This window comes from Sinocyclocheilus rhinocerous, unplaced genomic scaffold (assembly GCF_001515625.1).
Source record: "Sinocyclocheilus rhinocerous isolate Xijiao unplaced genomic scaffold, SAMN03320098_v1.1 scaffold498, whole genome shotgun sequence".
NCBI classification, from domain to species: Eukaryota; Metazoa; Chordata; class Actinopteri; order Cypriniformes; family Cyprinidae; genus Sinocyclocheilus; species Sinocyclocheilus rhinocerous.
In genome coordinates, this window is record NW_015633594.1 from 809,788 (window position 1) to 828,220 (window position 18,433).

At 37.9% G+C, this 18,433-nt stretch overlaps 3 protein-coding genes across 11 annotated transcripts in view; 1 reads left to right on the forward strand and 2 right to left on the reverse strand.

The window, feature by feature from the left end:
- Positions 1-414: 414 nt before the first annotated feature.
- On the reverse strand, positions 415-5,644 carry LOC107744698 (homeobox protein Hox-A13b-like). Of its 3 annotated transcripts, none has more exons than XM_016558512.1 (4): positions 5,503-5,644; positions 2,151-2,825; positions 1,749-1,801; positions 415-1,303 (listed from the first exon to the last, which is right to left on the reverse strand). In XM_016558512.1, the coding sequence occupies exons 2-4, from the start codon at positions 2,776-2,778 to the stop codon at positions 1,115-1,117; spliced, it is 870 nt and encodes a 289-aa protein (XP_016413998.1). In that variant the 5' UTR covers positions 2,779-2,825; positions 5,503-5,644; the 3' UTR covers positions 415-1,114. The 3 variants fall into 3 exon arrangements, with proteins under 3 accessions (XP_016413998.1, XP_016413997.1, XP_016413996.1); XM_016558511.1 differs by having other exon boundaries at positions 415-1,288; positions 1,734-1,801; XM_016558510.1 differs by lacking the exon at positions 415-1,303 and having other exon boundaries at positions 1,334-1,801.
- Positions 5,645-6,630: 986 nt separating this feature from the next.
- On the reverse strand, positions 6,631-15,935 carry LOC107744697 (3-hydroxyisobutyrate dehydrogenase, mitochondrial-like). 2 transcript variants are annotated; one of them, XM_016558509.1, is made up of 9 exons: positions 15,809-15,935; positions 15,131-15,220; positions 14,815-14,885; positions 14,303-14,412; positions 13,954-14,075; positions 9,065-9,198; positions 8,895-8,971; positions 8,261-8,417; positions 6,631-7,663 (listed from the first exon to the last, which is right to left on the reverse strand). In XM_016558509.1, the coding sequence occupies exons 1-9, from the start codon at positions 15,876-15,878 to the stop codon at positions 7,505-7,507; spliced, it is 990 nt and encodes a 329-aa protein (XP_016413995.1). In that variant the 5' UTR covers positions 15,879-15,935; the 3' UTR covers positions 6,631-7,504. The 2 variants fall into 2 exon arrangements, with proteins under 2 accessions (XP_016413995.1, XP_016413994.1); XM_016558508.1 differs by lacking the exon at positions 14,815-14,885 and having other exon boundaries at positions 15,060-15,220.
- A 702-nt stretch (positions 15,936-16,637) lies between these two features.
- LOC107744700 (tax1-binding protein 1 homolog B) overlaps positions 16,638-18,433 on the forward strand; it is a 36,038-nt gene continuing 34,242 nt past the window's right edge. For 4 of the 6 annotated variants that reach the window (XM_016558513.1, XM_016558514.1, XM_016558515.1 and 1 more), the window contains exon 1: positions 16,639-16,750. The gene's annotated coding sequence lies outside the window, so the exon portion shown is untranslated. Of the gene's footprint in view, positions 16,751-18,433 lie in introns of all 6 variants that reach the window. The other 2 variants (XM_016558519.1, XM_016558518.1) reach the window with 1 other exon arrangement.

Consider the following 18,433-nt stretch of genomic DNA (forward strand, 5'->3'; position numbering starts at 1 on the left):
CTGCTTTTTGAATCCGATCCTCAAGTTGCCGTTGTATCAGATGACTGAAAATAGGCTACGGAAAACTGATTATTACACAAGTGCTTTGCTATTTATTAACGTAAACACATAAATCTCGTATTGGTAGATTTCAGATACTTCTATGAGGAACAATGACCCAACTGCGGGAAGTCAAGGCAAATACATATATGTGCCACTAGATGGCAGCACCGTTACGCTCAAGAAAAAGGGTTCTTGTAGAATACCTCTCATCTGTGATTTGGCTAAACACAATATTACAGCCATTATTCACTCATTCTTAGCAGCTGATATAGCCTATCGTTCTGTTTTACTCATTCTTTTCTGTAAATTGAATTAAATCAAAACATTCAAAAGAAATTGATCATTTGCGATGAACATTTGTATTGTTTATGCATTTGTGTTAAATATTTTGGCAGAATGTTGACATTCGTAATAATTACAAAGATACAAATATGGAAATAGCCTAGCCTACATCGCTTAATATGGGGAGTTTTATTTGCATACTTTCTGCAGTAACACATTAATGAATTTGTACTATATTTCGCAGGTGCCTGGAAGCGACTTTATATTTACAAACGTGCGTATGGGGTAAACAGAAAAGAAAAGGGCAAAACAGAAATCTGTCACGGCTTGGGGTAAATTCAGTGTACAATTAGCATAGCATGCAAATCCACAGTCTAAAAAGGTACAGTTGTTTTTTGATGTGTAAATATAAAATAATACACGAATTGCCATGGTTCTGTCTGTTTACTTCACTGTTTTTTTGTTTTGTTTTTGTTTTTAAAAAAATTTAATTTACATTGCTCCCACGTCTTTGTCAAATAGGGACTACATTAAAGATTAAAAAGAATTAAAAATGAAGTGGTGAACATGGGTACACAGTTCTTGAGCAGTATCTTCGCCTTTTATTAGTGTCAGTGTCTTGGCAATATGTAGCTACACAGAGAAGTAAAATATACATTTTCCCTCCTGCGCATCTCCGCATAGTTTCTTGACGTGGAACAGATGATGGAATTGATTTCAGAATAAATAATGTTGAAGGTCCTTCCATTTACACCCCTTTGGTATTTCAGTTTTTTCATTCTTTCAGACCTTAACTGATGCCCTTGTACTTGTTGACCACTTTCTTCTCTTTCACCCGCCTGTTTTGAAACCAGATGGTCACTTGTCGCTCGGTCAGGTTTGTGTGAGCAGATATCCTTCTTCGTTTGTCCTTAGTAATGAATTTATTTGTGGCGTATTCTCGTTCTAGGTCCTTCAATTGAACCTTGGTGTAGGGAACCCGATTAAAAAGAATTAAAATGAAGTGGTGAACATGGGTACACAGTTCTTGAGCAGTATCTTCGCCTTTTATTAGTGTCAGTGTCTTGGCAATATGTAGCTACACAGAGAAGTAAAATATACATTTTCCCTCCTGCGCATCTCCGCATAGTTTCTTGACGTGGAACAGATGATGGAATGGATTTCAGAATAAATAATGTTGAAGGTCCTTCCATTTACACCCTTTTGGTATTTCAGTTTTTTCATTCTTTCAGACCTTAACTGATGCCCTTGTACTTGTTGACCACTTTCTTCTCTTTCACCCGCCTGTTTTGAAACCAGATGGTCACTTGTCGCTCGGTCAGGTTTGTGTGAGCAGATATCCTTCTTCGTTTGTCCTTAGTAATGAATTTATTTGTGGCGTATTCTCGTTCTAGGTCCTTCAATTGAACCTTGGTGTAGGGAACCCGCTTCTTTCTCCCTCGACGCACTGAGGCTCCATCGGTACCCGACACAGTATCTAGGGGTCAGATCAAAACCAAAAGAAGGTTGGTTGCAAATGCGTAATTGGTAAGTAAAAAAAATAGATGTTCATGTCAGAAATGTCAAATAATAAACCAGAAAATAAAAACACAATGATATGTCTTTAAAGCAGTATACAAACGTCAAGTAAAATATTAAGATAAAAACTATTTGCAATCTTGAGAAGTAGCTTGTGAGAATACAAAATGCACGACGTAATGTCACTTTAAATGATTATATAATCTTGCTATTAGGCCTAAAGATCAATTTTATGTACGATTTTTGCTTAAATCCATAGTACGTGGGCTATTTTTTTTCCAGATAATAAAGCAGATTTTTTTTATTACCTTGAATAGACGATTTCCATAAGGTGTTTGAGTGCGTTTGATCTTTCGGGCAGTACACCGGACTGCTCCATCCGTTCGTGATTGCCCAGGGCTGGTACGTTTCAACCGGCAGAAGAGACTCGTGTCTGGGTTCCACATGGGTGCTAAGCGCAGGTACGACTGGCACGTCAAGATAACTCGGTACAGGCTGGTAAGGGCCAGACGAGTAACCCTGGTAGAAGGCAAATTCCTTAGCACGAGAAGGGAACTCCTCTCCAGAAATAGACGTGTCCATGTATTTTTCCCCATAGGAGGTGGGCTGCGTGCAGGACTTGGGCATCCTACACTGGTAGTAACTGCCGCCAAAATATCCATAGGGCAAAGAAGCACTGGGAGAATTCTGTACGGCTGAACACGGACTGCATTGTTTGACAGGTTCCCCCATGCCCGATCCTGGCACCTCACTCGACGTGTAGGTTGTGCTCGGGGCCAAAGAAGACGGGTGGGCAATAAGGTTCCTGCACTGGTTAGCAGCGAAATTGCCTCCCACAAATCCTTCCATGTTTTTGCTCATATCATCCAAGCCGTTGTCATAGAGAAACATCACCGGGTCAATCCAGCGGGAATGGAGGAGTAAAGACGCTGTCATAGCACGCCCTACATGGAGCCTACCAGCTCTTTTAGAATTCCCCAAGACTGAAAGGGAAGCAGTGGATCAGTGGAGTAACAGATACCCATGCGTCCCGTGTGCGTCAATATCCAACTATTATTGGACGAGCGGAGGCACGTGACATGCAAAGAGGCTGCTAAACGTCTAAACTGGAGATAACGCCGATCTAGCTAGACAAACATACTGCACTGAACTGAAACAAAGTGGAGGGATTTGGTCAAAAATAGCTATAAAGATTCTGGCGATAAGCTTTATGCTTAAGTGGAAACCAAGTGCCATTCCATTTGCGCAATGGGACTAGTATTACGCACCTTCCTATATAAGTAGCCTATAGCCTTTATCTGTAAGATTATTGAACATTCGTAAATATCATATTCTCATATACTATTAAAAACAATTAACAGTAATAAAAAAGCTAACGCGGGCTGCTTGACTTTTTTTTTTTATCTGGTGGCGTTTCAAACTCACCTTCTACATCATAGCATGCTGATTTTTTGGGAAAAGCATTGTTTTTTATTGTCTTCCAAGTCATTTGATGATGTGAAAATTAAATAAGGAACCAAAAAGTCTTAAAGTGGCTATTTTCTTTGTATATTTTTTACTCTACACAATTTTGCACAGCTACAGTGAACCGCCACTGTAATACAGTCGACCATTTCGAGCCCATGAAATTGTCAAATAACAAATCACACTTTATGAAAATGACCACCAGTTTATTACTCTATACGTCTAGAAATCCAGCCCACGATTTGGCAAGACTCGTTTACATATGAGTTACACAGGGCTGGAGGCCAAGGTCAAGTTGAAAGTTGCAGTCTAGCCAGGGCCCTTGTTGTCACTGAAGGCTGGACCGTCTGGCAGGAAACGACCACACATCTCCGGGTTCATTGTAAGCAGGAGCACAAAGGTATTGCTTGTGATGCCACAGATTCAGCATGAACGTCTTTTGATCAGTATTTTCATTACAGCTTTGGTTATCTGATGTGTTGGCAGTGGCACAGAGGTCTGGCACTGCTGGAATTATAGCTAGAAGCTAGAGTAAAGATACCTAATATTTAGACTGTATTATTTGTATAATAATAATAATAAACGTTAGGCTATTTAAAGATAGCCTAAATATTCTTATCTAGTAGGAGTGTATTTAGTGTGATTGTATAAAAATGTAATAGGATGCATTCAAAAATAATTACATTTATTTCAATCTTATTTCAAGTCAGTTTTATTCTTCTGAAAGTAGCACACGGGATGAGCGGCTATGAGTATCATATACGAGGATATCGTACGTAGCTTACACCATGACATACATGGTCAAAAAGTATAATTTCTAATGAAACACAGCCTAATAAATTCAAACACAAAATGTGTAAGTTTCATATTGCAGTTAAATTAATTATTCTCCTTCGTTTTGGAATGATTCTTTAAAACGGACAATAATATTTCGACCAATATCTGAGAAACACCGCGTCCCTTATCTATAGCTCACAAACTCACTTTAATGTTGAATAATATCAGCCACTTAAGATGAGATAATTTAATAATTTAAATAGGCTAATAGGTTCATTCAAAATCACGTTTGTTATTATTATTATATGCACACACCGAGGAATGATAAACTAATAAACTACAGTGCTGTTCAAGAATCATGTCATTTTTAGTTAGCGAGGGGCAGCCGTTTGTAGGCTATATAGGCTCACTATCCAGCAGAGTAGCTACACAGGAAATAAGCTCGCTGGTGGCGTGCAAACACGGGCATGTTAGGCGCCAAGTCCCTATTTGATCTTTTTAAGGTTTCTTGAGCTATTAACGTTCAGCGTTGTTCGACCCTCTCACAACAGCCGAGCTGTGTAAAACACAAAGTCAGCATGTGAACAGACGGATGCCAGAATTGTTGGTGCACTATCCAGAAGATTCAATGCATTTTTACATTTATCTCGAAGGTAAAAGAGGCGCCCGTTCATAGGCTACTTCATTCCTCAACATTAAAAATCAACCGTTTCCTCAAGATTTGATTAAACCTTCGTGCTGCTTTTAGACTAACTTACTAAGCCTCTCTTGTGAGCAGGCCAAATGTGGACCATTTAATATAGGTATGCTATTTTACATTTACAAATTCACAGAGCATATTAATGATGATGTTAAGGATAATTTAAATAAATATGTGGATAGCAAAAAATAAAAATAAAAATCTGTAAATGTGTCTAATTTGAATGGACTGAAATAAGACTTTATGTAGCCTAACGGTTTCAACCACCAACAAAGATACAGCGAAGCTTGGATCTAATAACCTCTCAAAAACAGAGCAAAGGACTGGAACTGAGTGAAATGTATAGAGTGCAAATTTACATCATTTTAATTTCAGGTTCAGATTCTGAACGAGGCAGTTTTACTCATCTTGTTTTCCACATACACTCACGAAAACCAGTGAATAAGTAAATATTTGAGAGGCACGAAGCCTTGAGACACTATTTTGTGCATTAGGCTACGTTAGAAAATTGCACAGTAGGCTTTAGATCTCGCGTGGTAATGTCACCTGCACTTCATTTCAGACACTTACTTGATATTGCGGACATGTAGCCTGCATTTGTTTGCAAATGTAAATAAAATTGTAGTTTGAAACTACTATGGCTATAATTAATTTCCAATTGATTTATTCGTTTGACGCTGTTTGACTCCGTTTTGGGTAAACATCTTTTAAATCTTTACCTCTGAGAAAAGATTTTTTCTCAATGACCAGAGGGACCAGAGAACGTGATGCTTTAAATGGGTGAAACCGGAATGGGATTCCGGGTTTTGGGCTGTCTGAAGTCTAACTAACCCATGGTCCTCTGTTTGTAAGACCTGCCAACTAGATAACAACACAGCACTTAGGCCTCCATGCTTAATGGACTTTTTATGGGTTTGTCCTGTGATCATGTGACCTCTAGCATTATGGCCTCTCGTTGGCTCTTTGGTGAGTAGATCAGAAACATACCGCTGACTGCTTTTTCCCTCGTTTTGGAAACCAGGAGAGCAAAAGTGAGTGTGACAAGAAGAGGCGAAAGACAATGAGAGAAGATGAAGGAGCAATGCAAAGTTCTGAGGCGAGAAATCGGGGGAAAGGCAAATAGTGAGAAAGTGAGAAGCGCAGGTCATGAAGACAAACCTGATCACGTTCCTCACAATATGTATCTTGACTGTATCATTAGCTTCATGGAACTGTGACCGAAGCAAGCTGGGGCACACAAACAGATGAAATTACATATTTATGATTGCTTGAATATAATTTTTAAAGGGTTCCTGATCTTGAAATATCTGTTAGCATCTTCTCACCCTCATGCCATTCCAAACGAGTATGCATTTCTTCTTTAGAATACAAAAGATGATATGTGACCCTGGACCACAAAATATGATTTGCCGCGTACATTACAATTTTACCCATGTATTTCAAAGCTTTTAAAGGGATAGTTCACCCAAATTACCCCATGATTTACTAACCCTCAAGCCATCCTAAGTAAATTGATAATTTTGACCCATACAATGTATTTTGGGTTATTGCTACAAATATACCCGTGCAATTTAAGACTGGTTTTGTGGTCCAGGGTCACATATTTTGTGTTTTTTGTCCATTCAATTAAAAGTCATTGGGGTCTAATGTTGTTTTGATCCACATCGACTTGCATTGTAGATAAAAACCACTTCAAAACTTTCTTCAAAAGATCTGTGTTCTACAAGAAAAAACAGGTTTGGACAACATAAGAGTAAATAAAGACAGAATTATTATTTGTGGGCGAATTATCCCCTCCCATCTAACAATGAGAACATGAAACTAAAATATAACAATTTCATTGATGTGTAAAAGATTTGTAGATGACTCATGTTTATTGTGCATGTTACGTGCCACTGAATTCAAGGTGAGGCTTCATAAAGAAGCATCAAAAAACATTCCACTGTGTGACCTTGGAAAGAGGGAGGAGACCAGGTAAAAATATGTGCCGTGTTGCATCATTGTTAACTGGTTAACCGCATTCATCAGGATTACCTATACGATTGTAAACCTGGCTTAGTACCCTGACAATACCACTTCATTTTCCAGGATTAATATGTACAATTGAGTAAGTGTTATATAAACGTGTATCAACACGCCACAGTCCTAACATCAAAGATACAGATATTTCCTGCTTTAATTTCCAGGTGTTTAACATGAATACAACATGTAGATCCAACACCATTAACAGCAAATTTGACTCAACAGATACATGAAGGACACAAAAACTAAAATTGTACATTTGAAAAGAAATGGAGTATAACGGCTGACCGGAGTCTTGCGTGTTTGTGGTTGGGGAGAATGAAATGATAAATTTTTTATCTTTCGTTAGCCTGCAGAACAGCAACGAAGGCAAGAAAAAAAATCAGAACAAACATTAAATTCACAGCATCTCATCAACTGATTGGTGGATTACCCAATTGTACATGAGTGGGCCCACAAAAGTAACATGATTACAACAGAAACTCACAGCCTCAAATGCTACACACACACTAACAAAATAAACACATCTTTCCCACTATCATCCAATCTACATATGTATTCATTCACTCTCTCACTCACTCATGTATGGCTCCCAGCACATGCCAATGAAATCACATAGTTGGGTCAAATTTTTGCATGTCAGGTCGTGTGAAACGCAGGCAGTGCTGTAAGGCTGCGGAAGGGGCAGAGTGTTGCCTTCTACTGGCCCTCCTCTTCTCGAAGGAACTGGAAGACAGATGAGAAGTCTTTGCTGGCGTAGCCGCGTGCGCACATCATACGGTAAATCTGATGGGCCAGAGAGCCCAACGGCACTGGTGTCTTTGTGTTAGTTGCTGTATTCTGAGCAAGTCCCAGATCCTGAGGATAAGTGGCAGTAAATGTCATTGAGAGATATGCATAACTGCAAATTTGAAAAATTACTATGTGTTTTTGCATTAAAAAAAAAAAAAAGGCTAGTTCGAACAGAATACAGGGTCTCAAGGCAATTTTAAAGTAGACCATTACGAACGTAACATGCAGTCTTAAAAAAACCCCACAATGTTTAACAACAGTGGAAAATGTGACTATAGCATGATTGTGTAAGAATTTATCAGTGGTAGCAGTATGTAATAATTGTTTATTGAGCAGGAAATCAGCATATTCAAATTTAAATTTCAGCTTTGCCATCACAGGAAAATATATTCACATTGTAAAAAAGATAAATAACATAACCAGTAGTTTTTGAGAAAAAATAAATAGATTTCTCAAAAACATAATTCTTTATTCCAAATGTTTGACCACCAGTATAAAAATTGGAAAAATAGACTAGACTTCACTAATCAACTATTTAGGTTATTAGTTTACCATTGTGTTAGTAATTCATTCCTAATCTATATAACATGCTTCTATAATAATTATAATAATGGCCTAGAGGAAGACCATGGTAGAAACAAATGTAAAGAAGACAAAGCACACCTTGGCCATTAGTGTAGTTCCGAAGCCACCCTGGTAGTTGTTTGCTGAGGGCACTCCCTCCATCACTCCCGGGACAGGGTTGTATGTGTCACTCGACCAGCAGCGGCCAGAGCTCATGTTCAAGATCTTCGCCAGAAGTTTCGGGTCAAGCCCTAATCTGTAAAAAGTAATAATACAATCTGTAGAAAAAGTAAATGTACCAAGACAGCTGTATCATTTAATCATCTGTATCATAGTTTTTGCTGAAAATTTACTTAACCTAGGTCATCCAAGATGTAGATGAGTTTGTTTCTTCATCAGAACAGATTTGGAAAAATGTACTCGTATTTTGGCCAGAAGTGACAGTTTAGAGTTAAAAACGCCTTAATAATGGACTTGATTCTTACAAACACGCAGCTTTTCACTTTACAAGACATTAATTAATGGACTGGCGTCATGCGGATTACTTGTGAATTATTGTGATGTTTTTATTAATTGTTTGGACTCTCATTCTGACGGCACCTATTGGTGAGCAAGTGATGCTACATTTCTCCAAATCTCTTCTGATGAGAAAACAAACTCATCTACATCTTAGATGGCAAATTTTCATTGTTGGGTGAACTGTTTCTTTAAGTAATTCAACTGTGCCCTGCACCTGATTCCCAAATTCATGGTCTCCGCTGTTCCAATCATCCCAATGGCCAACAGCATATTGTTGCAGATTTTAGCTGCCTACAAAAAAAAGGAATAGAGAGATTATGACCAGAAATAAATCAGAACCTTTCTAAGAATGTCACTATATTCTTAAAGACACCCTGTTTATACCTGTCCGGTGCCAACTTGGCCACAGTACACCACATTAGCACCCATACAGCTCAGAAGCTCCTTGGCTGCATTGAACTCCTCCTCTGGCCCACCAACCATAAAGGTGAGCTTACCTGAAGTGGCAGCACCAACACCTGAGAGAAATATAGAAAACGATGCAGATCATGCTGTACATATCTAAAATACACATACAGTGCCTTGTGAAAGTATTCATACCCCTTTCATTTATTCACATTTTATGTTATGTTACTGCCTTATGTTAAACTGCTTTAAATTACTTTTTTCCCACATCAATCTACACTCCATACACCATACTGACAAAGCAAAAACAGAATTGTCACAACTTCGTAAATTTATTAAAAATAAAAAAAACTGAAATAAGTACATTGCATAAGTATTCATACCCTTAACTAAATATTTCGCTGAAGCACCTTTACAGTCTCAAGTCTTTTTTGTTTGATGCGACAAGCTTTGATCATCATCATTTGGCAATTATCTGCCATTCTTCTCCTCACCTCTTCACCTCTCAAGTCAGGTTGGATGGGAGAAAATGCAAATTTTCAAGTTTCTCCAGAATTATTTGATTGGGTTCAAGCTCAGGCAGCGTGCCTTCTGTTGGAAGTTACCTAGCTGGGGACTATTTTCAGGCACCTGCTGCACCCATGGTATGGCATGAAACTATAGAAACTCTTTGGTCATTTTTGAGCGAGATGCTAACGGTCTAATCAGATTCAATGATCTATGCTAAGCTGCAGCTAAAAGTGCTACCGCCAGACCCGGAGATCGGCTGAATGGATTCGAAAACGGTAAAACTCAACTGTTTAACTCTAGGGGAGTTGGAAAATGAGCCCATTTTCAAAAATAGTGGAGTGTTCCTTTAAACTGACATAGAAGTTCAAGTTCCACAGAAGACCTCTGTAACAATAACAACGCAAGTGGAGTTTCGACCAAACGTGACCAATCAGAGAATGAGCAACCACATGCATGAATTATTGACGGAATAAAGGGGTGACTAAAGCTCTAATGTGATTGTTTCCACAACATCATACCAGTAACCTGTTTTAAGCTTAAAGGATTGCGAGGACGGGTCTTCAAAATGTAACACCATCGAAGTGCCATAATTACTCTCAGAGAGGAAAGTTCTATAAACACACAAGCACTTCACCATCTGCTGTGAACACAGACGTGCATGACGTCAGGGACAGTTTGTTGTGGCTCACGTTTCATTAAGCCTCCTTCACAGGCGCTAACACTGAGCTGAGAATAATGTCTGGAGGGTCCAAGTAAAGAGAATGAGCAGGTCTGTGGATTTCCTATAACTGTTTCACAAACCAAGAGCGGGTCCAACGGTATGTTAGCCAAACCCCACTGACGCATATGAGTTGGGAGAGGCAACAATTTAAGGAAAGCAAACTAGAAGCACATTGCTTTTATGTGCCCAAAGACCAGAGGAAACAACTTCCTGATTAAAAAGGAGGATCGCCATAAAGCACAAACTAGCTGTTGACGGAGTTAAACATTTCTTGTTAGGCGACAACACAGGTCGTTTTCACACCTCAGGCAAGTTTATAAGCAGCACACAGATTTGAACACTGAGAAAAGTATGTGTACCTTACATTACACTAGACTTAAACAGTCAATTCTGACACAAATTGATTGCTCCATGAGCGTTTTGCTCACTTTCTCTGAGCCTTACATAGTTCGGTTTTGCTGCTGCGCCTTTAAGACACAAGCAACAGTGCCTTTCTCAGGATCTGCTCAAACGTTTTCAGGGTTTGTAGTCATGTCAAATTGTTCTTAACGCCCCCATCCTTCAATACTGAATCATCAGGGAAACCGGGAAGAAACTCTAGCCCCTCTTTCCTACCACTGGGATCCTTTGGAGAGATATGGAGAGTGGGAGACATTACACACAGAGTTTATCCTAAAAGATTGAGGATTATTTGATCAATTCTGATATAACCCCATTTAATCACTGGTTCTGAACCAGGGGGCCTCAGCAAAGACAAAACAAGCATTACCCAATCAATCAAATATATGAAAACTCTTGTTTTAATGCACCTATTTTTCTTTGAAGAACCATGGTTCCCATGGTCTAAAAACATGTAAGGTAGCCTAATTTTGAAGTGTTATTTCTAAACCTGGAAAAGTCATGTAATATAATAAAATCCATGGGCATATGTTATAAATAAAAATAACATTTGCTAATTTTGCAGATGAATGATGATGTCAATATAATTAATGATTTAAAAAGTGGGTGGAGGGACTGAATTATTCAACGCACTGAAGAAGGCCTTGAGCCGAAACATTTGTGTTTTGTCCTGCTGGTGTTAAATGTATAAAATAAGACGTCAAAAGAAGACTATTTTTGCGAGTGCAAATCATGTTTTTTTTTTTGTTTATTCCAAGCTGTAAAATATTTTATTGGGTAGAAACTTAAATAGATAAAAAAAAAAAGTAAATATTTTTTATCCTTAATGATAATCTAAAAAAAAATTATAATCGAACAACTGGCAAAATAATGCAGCCTTGGAATATTGTTGAATATTGGACAATGTGGGTCCTTTGGAATCAAAATGGCTGTGAACTGCTGCATTAAATGGAAGAAATTATTGGTTGAATAAGAGTAATATGTAAGCATCCAATTCATAAAGTGACGAAAGCTTTACAAAACTGGTGGAGGTCCAAGCTTTACCCAGTTGAAAGTCTGCAGTTTTGATACTAATCACTGCTAGTGAATCTGAATCCAACAATATGAAGTTACAAGAGAAAAGAAAAAAAAAAAAGATGAACTACTTGTGCATGTATGATCAGTCAAATCAATGACAATGAACTGTGGAAGCAACACTGTATAACAACAGAAGGAGCAGTTCTTTCTTAATACTGCACAGTTTAAAACTGCCCCAGCCAGCCAGGCTGAGTGTACAGAAGTGGATACCTTTAATTCAGTGCAGTGGGGGAAAAAGCAAATGCATCAATCTGAAGTTAACCTACTAGACTAGGTTTTAAGACACATCTGAGACATTAAAAAAAAGTGGGTCGTATTAGGCTGCAAGGTGGACAGAAATAAAGCTATAAGGCCATGAATCATTCTCTGTCCAGTTCCTTTCACTTCTCCCAGAATTTAAGCAAAACCGCTACCCTTTGCAAGTCTCAGTCTACATGTCTTGGTAATGATATAGGACAAAACCTTTGTTTGCACAAGAAATTATTCATACTGACGTTATCTTATATTTGATACTAATGAATGTACCTCTGTAGAGATTCAGACATCCCAATTTGCACACTATTCTATACCATTTTATTGTACAAATAGTGTGAGTAGGGTGTTCAGACTGAAAATTCCAGGTACTGCACTTCAAATACTAGATGACGCACTTTCAGAAAAAAATATTTGACCGAAAAAAATGTGGTGTGGGATGTTGGAGACTTCAGTCATAGATATGCTGGTTGACAAACTAACCTTATAAAATTCATATACTATTCAATAGAATACATAGTAAAACTGTACAGTATATTGTACGCCATTTGTGGAACAACTAGAGTCTATCCTCCCATGCCAGGTCAGAAATACAAGCATAAACAAATCCAAACAAACGACACGGTCAGAAAAGGCTGAAAAAACAGGAGGTGACATTTTGTCTTAATATTTGTTTGTTCAAAATCTAGACCTCAGCTATTTCTGCCACAGCCTTATCCTATACAGTATATAGTAGGTTTCTAAAAGAAGGGATACAAGAGAAATTACGGCATTGTCACTGATTTTCAGCACTTGTCTCCATTTCCACCATAAGTTGAGGTCACAGGATCAATTCCCAGATGCTAGCTTTTGATTTAGTCTATAACTCAAAGAGTCCACACACCAATGGCCGGATTAAGAAAATGGACAAAATAAGGCAGGTTATAAAACTCTTTCCTATCAACAAACCTGCAAATCAGCCATCGCAAACTGAAACAGAGGACAGAAAGAATAAAACTCTTGGTGTGTCCTGAAGTTTGACTTTGCGAACCTTCGGATTGTTGAAAATGGATGGGTTTTGTTGTATATATCCAGTGGTGGAAAGAGTACTGCAAAAATATACTCAAGTAAAAGTACCATTACCTTCCAAAAAATGTAGTGTGAGTAGAGTAAAAGTACTTGTCCAAAAAACTACTTGAGTAAGAGTAAAAGAGTAGCCTATTTAAAAGTACTCATGAGTATTGAGTAGTGAGTACTGAGCTGTGGATTCTACCCCCTCATAATAAACGCTGTACACCGCAATTGATACCTTTTAAAAACGTTGTACATTCTGTAATTCACATTATCTTGTTTGTCATAAAGAATGAAGAATATCTATCATCCAGCAGTTTTAATGTACTCAAGTAAAAGTACACAATTTTTAAACTACTCAAAAAAGTACAATTACTGATAAAAACTACTTAATTACTGTAACGTGAGTATTTGTAATTCGTTACTTCACACCCCTGTATATATCTTTGCCAAACTACACTATTGCCACATAACAGTGTTGTTGTTTGCTTGATACAGCAAGGAAAAATAAAAGCCAGACGATGTTTATGATCAGGCCTGGACATCAATGTGAAACTGAATTCCACTATTAACATGAACCTGTGATTGCGAAAACCACATTGCTTGAATTGGAGCCAAAGATTCTTTAAGAAATTTGTACCTCTTCCCAGACGGTGACTCGTTTCGTAACTGAGATGATGGGTGTGTGATTTATGAAACCTTTAAATCATGCACTAATAAACACTGTCAGCACTTACATATGCGGTTTGTGTGCAGTCAGGTTTCAGATCACGGTTATGACATACTACGCATGTAACCGCATCTGTGTCTTCCCTTGATATTGAGTTGGGTAGGAAGTGAGAGTTTGTCATCATCTCACCTCCAGACACTGGGGCATCCATGAAAACAGCTCCCCGTTTCTCTGCGGCAACTGCCATTTCCTTGGAGACAGCTGGATCAATAGTGCTGGAATCAATGAGTAGGGATCCCTTCTTCACTCTCCTGTTGTAAAGTAAAGATATCAGTATACAAGATCTGTCCAGTACAGGGTACATGTGTCTTTAAAAAAAGTTTTAAACATTTCCCACCACAATTAAATCAGCCAAAATTCCACTTAATCTTTTATTAAAACCTCTCAAATTAAGTTTGCTAATTAAACTTATGTTCAAATGCTGTGTTTTGCGAAAATCTTAAAGACTATTTAGCCTGTACAGGAAAGACATCCTTACTTCAGGATGCCATTTGGGCCTGTATACACATCTATAACGTTGGGGCTGGAGGGAAGCATTGTGACGATGCGATCTGCTTTGTCTGCCACATCCGCAGGGCTGTCCAGGATCTGAGAACAGGGCAAAAACAGAGAGTACTTTAATTCAAGCAATGTGGTGGAAAAAAATAAATAAATAAAAAATTATATATATCACTCAAATAAAAGGTTTCTATATACTGACAGACTAAACTAATTTAATAAACAATAATAAAGACAATAGAATCATGCAAAGGCTTTTACTGCTTATTGTTTTATAATTGCATATGTAACAATATGTCCTTCTCTGTACATCTGAGAACAGAGCAAGAACAGTCCAATGCAAGGCAAGCAATGTGAAAAAAAAACCTAAAAAAATAGTCTATATTGTCAAAATAAAATAAAACTAAAATTAAAATCAATCATACAAAGCATGTACATCATGTTGTTTGATGCAAGTCAGATGTGACCAAGTTTTATGTCCATTGTCCTGACCTGAGCTCCTAGCTCCCGCAGCTCTTTACAGGACTCTGGAAATACATCTGAGGCTATCACTGGATATCCATGTTTCATGAGGTTCTCCAATGCAAGGCAAGCAATGTGAAAAAAAAAACTAAAAAAAATAGTCTATACTGTCAAAATAAAATAAAACTAAAATTAAAATCAATCATACAAAGCATGTACATCATGTTGTTTGATGCAAGTCAGATGTGACCAAGTTTTATGTCCATTGTCCTGACCTGAGCTCCTAGCTCCCGCAGCTCTTTACAGGACTCTGGAAATACATCTGAGGCTATCACTGGATATCCATGTTTCATGAGGTTCTTTGCCATTGGGTTTCCCATGTTCCCCAGGCCAATGAAGCCCACTTGGGTTTTAGAGGCCATGGACCTGATAGAGACTAAAAAGAGACATGAATGATCTACTTAGTGTCAAATTTTGAATTTCACATAGGATATTTCAGCATGTAACGTATGACTGTTGCAGATTAAAATAATGAAAGCAGGTGTCTGAGAATAGGTCCTGTTAAGTCTGTGCATGTTGACCTAGAGACAGATATGTGCAAAAACACTAGATATTATATTAATAAATAAAAATAACACCATTAAAAACTGATCAAATTCTTGTTTGCTTTTTAAGTCTGAATAATGCTTTATCCTTTTACGATTGCAATCTGGTTAAATGATCTTGATTTATCATGACATATTACATCTCACTCATAGATATATAGGAAAATACATTGCAGTTGCAACAATTTAACAACTGTCCATCATTTATTTCAATGGCGGCTGAGTCTGATCACAATAAGTATAATTGTCTTCTTGTGTTTCAGTGACTTACGCACTGCGACTTTAGCCTAACAGCTATTACCGAGAGCTGCCAGTGCATTGCATTATATCAGATGGTTGCTGTACGAAAAAGATGCGTGGAAATGCACAGTAGTATACAAAAACATAACAGTTTTACGATAACGGTGCGAAGACATTACCCTGCGCGGCGTTGACATGGTTATGACACTTTTCAGCTAGACACCGCGAGCCCCTTAATAGAGCGGCCATGCTGCTTCGTTCTTGACCTTCGACTTACAGTGACGCCATTGGATAATCGATGATTGACACATGCGCCTCCATACGTTTTATTCATCTCGGAACTCTTCCTCCAATGACATTCGAGGGAAGGCGGGACGTCCTTAAAATCTCATAATAGATCAATGGAAAAACAAAAATTACTTGTAACTGCCCTTATTTAGTCCGTTATTTAATTATAAACTATTAATTGTCTTTAATAAAAGGATTTCATCGTGTTTATGTCTTATAAATGTATATGCAAACATTGCAAACATTTGTCTCATTTCACTACTCAACCTTAGGACATTTAACTCTTAGGGAACTTAATTTAAGTATAAAACTACGCGAAATGGTTTCTAACGGTTAATTAAACAATATAAATATGTAGCAATATAAATATGTAGAGTTTGAGTGCATCATATGTTAATCATGTAAACCAATCTTTATTAGCATCATCATTATATAATGTCACATTTCTATTACAATGTGCCATAATTTTATTAGTGGATTTTCAGGCAAATTACTCTCAGGGAAGCACACGCAACTAATTGTGTTATCTTCACTTACACAAACACAAATCGTTTGAATAAAACGTGATTCCAAGTGACAAAATACTAACCTTAAAACAAGTATAATTTTCTGTATAATAATATCATACGTTAGTCTTAACCTGGTGAGTGTAAATTACGAGAAGATGAAAGCTCGAGTGAGTTGTTGCGGAAATGATGTGTGCTGTGTTGTTGTTATTGTGTTGTTCCGGGAAACCACTGACACGGACAGGGGGATGTACTTGTGCCGAGACTAGAAAGTGCGTCAAGAACAGCGCTGGGGTTTTTTTTGTGATACTTCAGCATGAAAATGAGGTATCGTGCCGTCTTTTTATTCACTTTTATTGTGTGTGTATATGCGTATAAGTCTTTTGTATCTACTATGATTTTATGTTATTGACTTTTAATATAATTTTGAGCTCTGTTGTGGTGAAAGACAGATTGGTCGGGAGCATGATAAGGATTATTCCTTAACTATCGGCCTCACACTTTGACTTGACTTAGGATATTAACTGATGCATTTTTATAGAGAAATAAAGACTAGATAAGATGTGGATTTGGGATGATTAAACGCTTATTGAATGGCAAAAGCTAATAAGGTGTAATTGACTTGACATTATGGTTTGTTATCGTTTAGCCAGACGGCTAAGACGAGCTAAACCCTGCTAGCAAGCTACATCGCTACAACTAGCTTAGCTAATATAGGAAATTTGATGTATATTGACTATATTTGGTATAACCATATAAAACATATATACTATGCGGTATGAAATATAATTGTGTTAACTTTTCCTCGTTAAAACATGATAAACACTCGAAGTTTTAATAAGTGTAAGTGCTAGTAACTTCGGCCTATTAGCAAAATATTTATGTCTAGAAAACAAAGATGAAGGGAAAAAAATATATATATATTTTTGACAGTGATTTATACATATAACGTTAACTAATTATTTTGCGGCTAAATTATCTAGTCACATTTCTGTTTGTGTTGTGCTATTTTTTAGAGAGACGACATTTGGTCAGGTAAAATTGTGTCACGGAAGTTATTACTAGATAGCCGCAATAAATGTAGTTTTGTTGTTACAGGGTTAAATGATTGTGTAAACATGATAACGAAGCATTTTACAGTTCAAGTCAGTAAGACACGTCATATGTGTCGTCACTACTCGGACTTGGATAAAGGTCATAATATTTTTGATTTGAGATAGAGTGGGAGTTATTCTGTTTTATGGGTGGTTATCGCAAGTTTTCACTCATTCGCATGCTGAAATGTGCCGTGTGAAAAAAACTTTTTTTTTGGACTTCTCAGCTGTTTCTGAAAGCGTGACGGAGTCTCTGTAGTGTCAGGAATTTCCTGCTCTGCCGCTGTACTCACAGCGCTCTTATCATACACACGATTACGTTATGTTTCTTTAAGTTAATAAAGGAAAAAATTAGCATTGTGAATTAATTTGTGACATTTTAGACAAGTATAAGAAAAGAAAAAGAAGGTTATGTACAGCATGTGTTCCTCAAATCATTTGCAATGCTTATTTTCCCCATGCACGACAAACGCTCCGGTTACTTACATAACCTTGGTTCCCTACATAACCTCAGTTCCCTTATGGCGCTTTTCCACTGCGTGGTACGACTCGGCTCGGCACGGCTCAGTACGGTACGGCATGGAACGGCTCGGCTCGGTTTGCGTTTCCACTGCAGTTCAGTACCGCTTTAGAGTGGGCGGGATTATTCACGTGTCGTTTATAGTTGCGCCGCCTCTACTGCCGCGACTCCTGAAAAACGTTTTCATTCTGCCTCACCCCATCAAGCTCTTGCTGGATCCGCTCCTCTGCTATCAACGAGAGGAACGTCTGTACTTCCTCAACAGGGGGAACAGCCACTTTTTGGTTGTTAAAAAAGGTGCGCTCATTCAAAACAGTTGCGTTCGATCCTTCGCTGGCTGTGCTGATTTAAATCTAGCGGTTCTGTTGTGTTTGTGTCGCAAGTTCAGTGACGCAG

Bases quoted from the DNA above. Each gene is read 5' to 3' on its own strand.
- LOC107744698 (XM_016558512.1), bottom strand. From the start codon at position 2,778: ATGACAGCGTCTTTACTCCTCCATTCCCGCTGGATTGACCCGGTGATG. The intron at 1,802-2,150 runs GTAATAAAAAAA...TCTGACCCCTAG, and splicing joins ATGGAAATCGTCTATTCAAG to ATACTGTGTCGGGTACCGAT. The intron at 1,304-1,748 runs GTTCCCTACACC...CTTTTTAATCGG, and splicing joins GTCGAGGGAGAAAGAAGCGG to GTTCCCTACACCAAGGTTCA.
- LOC107744697 (XM_016558509.1), bottom strand. From the start codon at position 15,878: ATGGCCGCTCTATTAAGGGGCTCGCGGTGTCTAGCTGAAAAGTGTCAT. The intron at 14,076-14,302 runs GTAAGGATGTCT...ACTTTACAACAG, and splicing joins GGCCCAAATGGCATCCTGAA to GAGAGTGAAGAAGGGATCCC. The intron at 9,199-13,953 runs GTGAGATGATGA...TATTTCTCTCAG, and splicing joins GGATGCCCCAGTGTCTGGAG to GTGTTGGTGCTGCCACTTCA.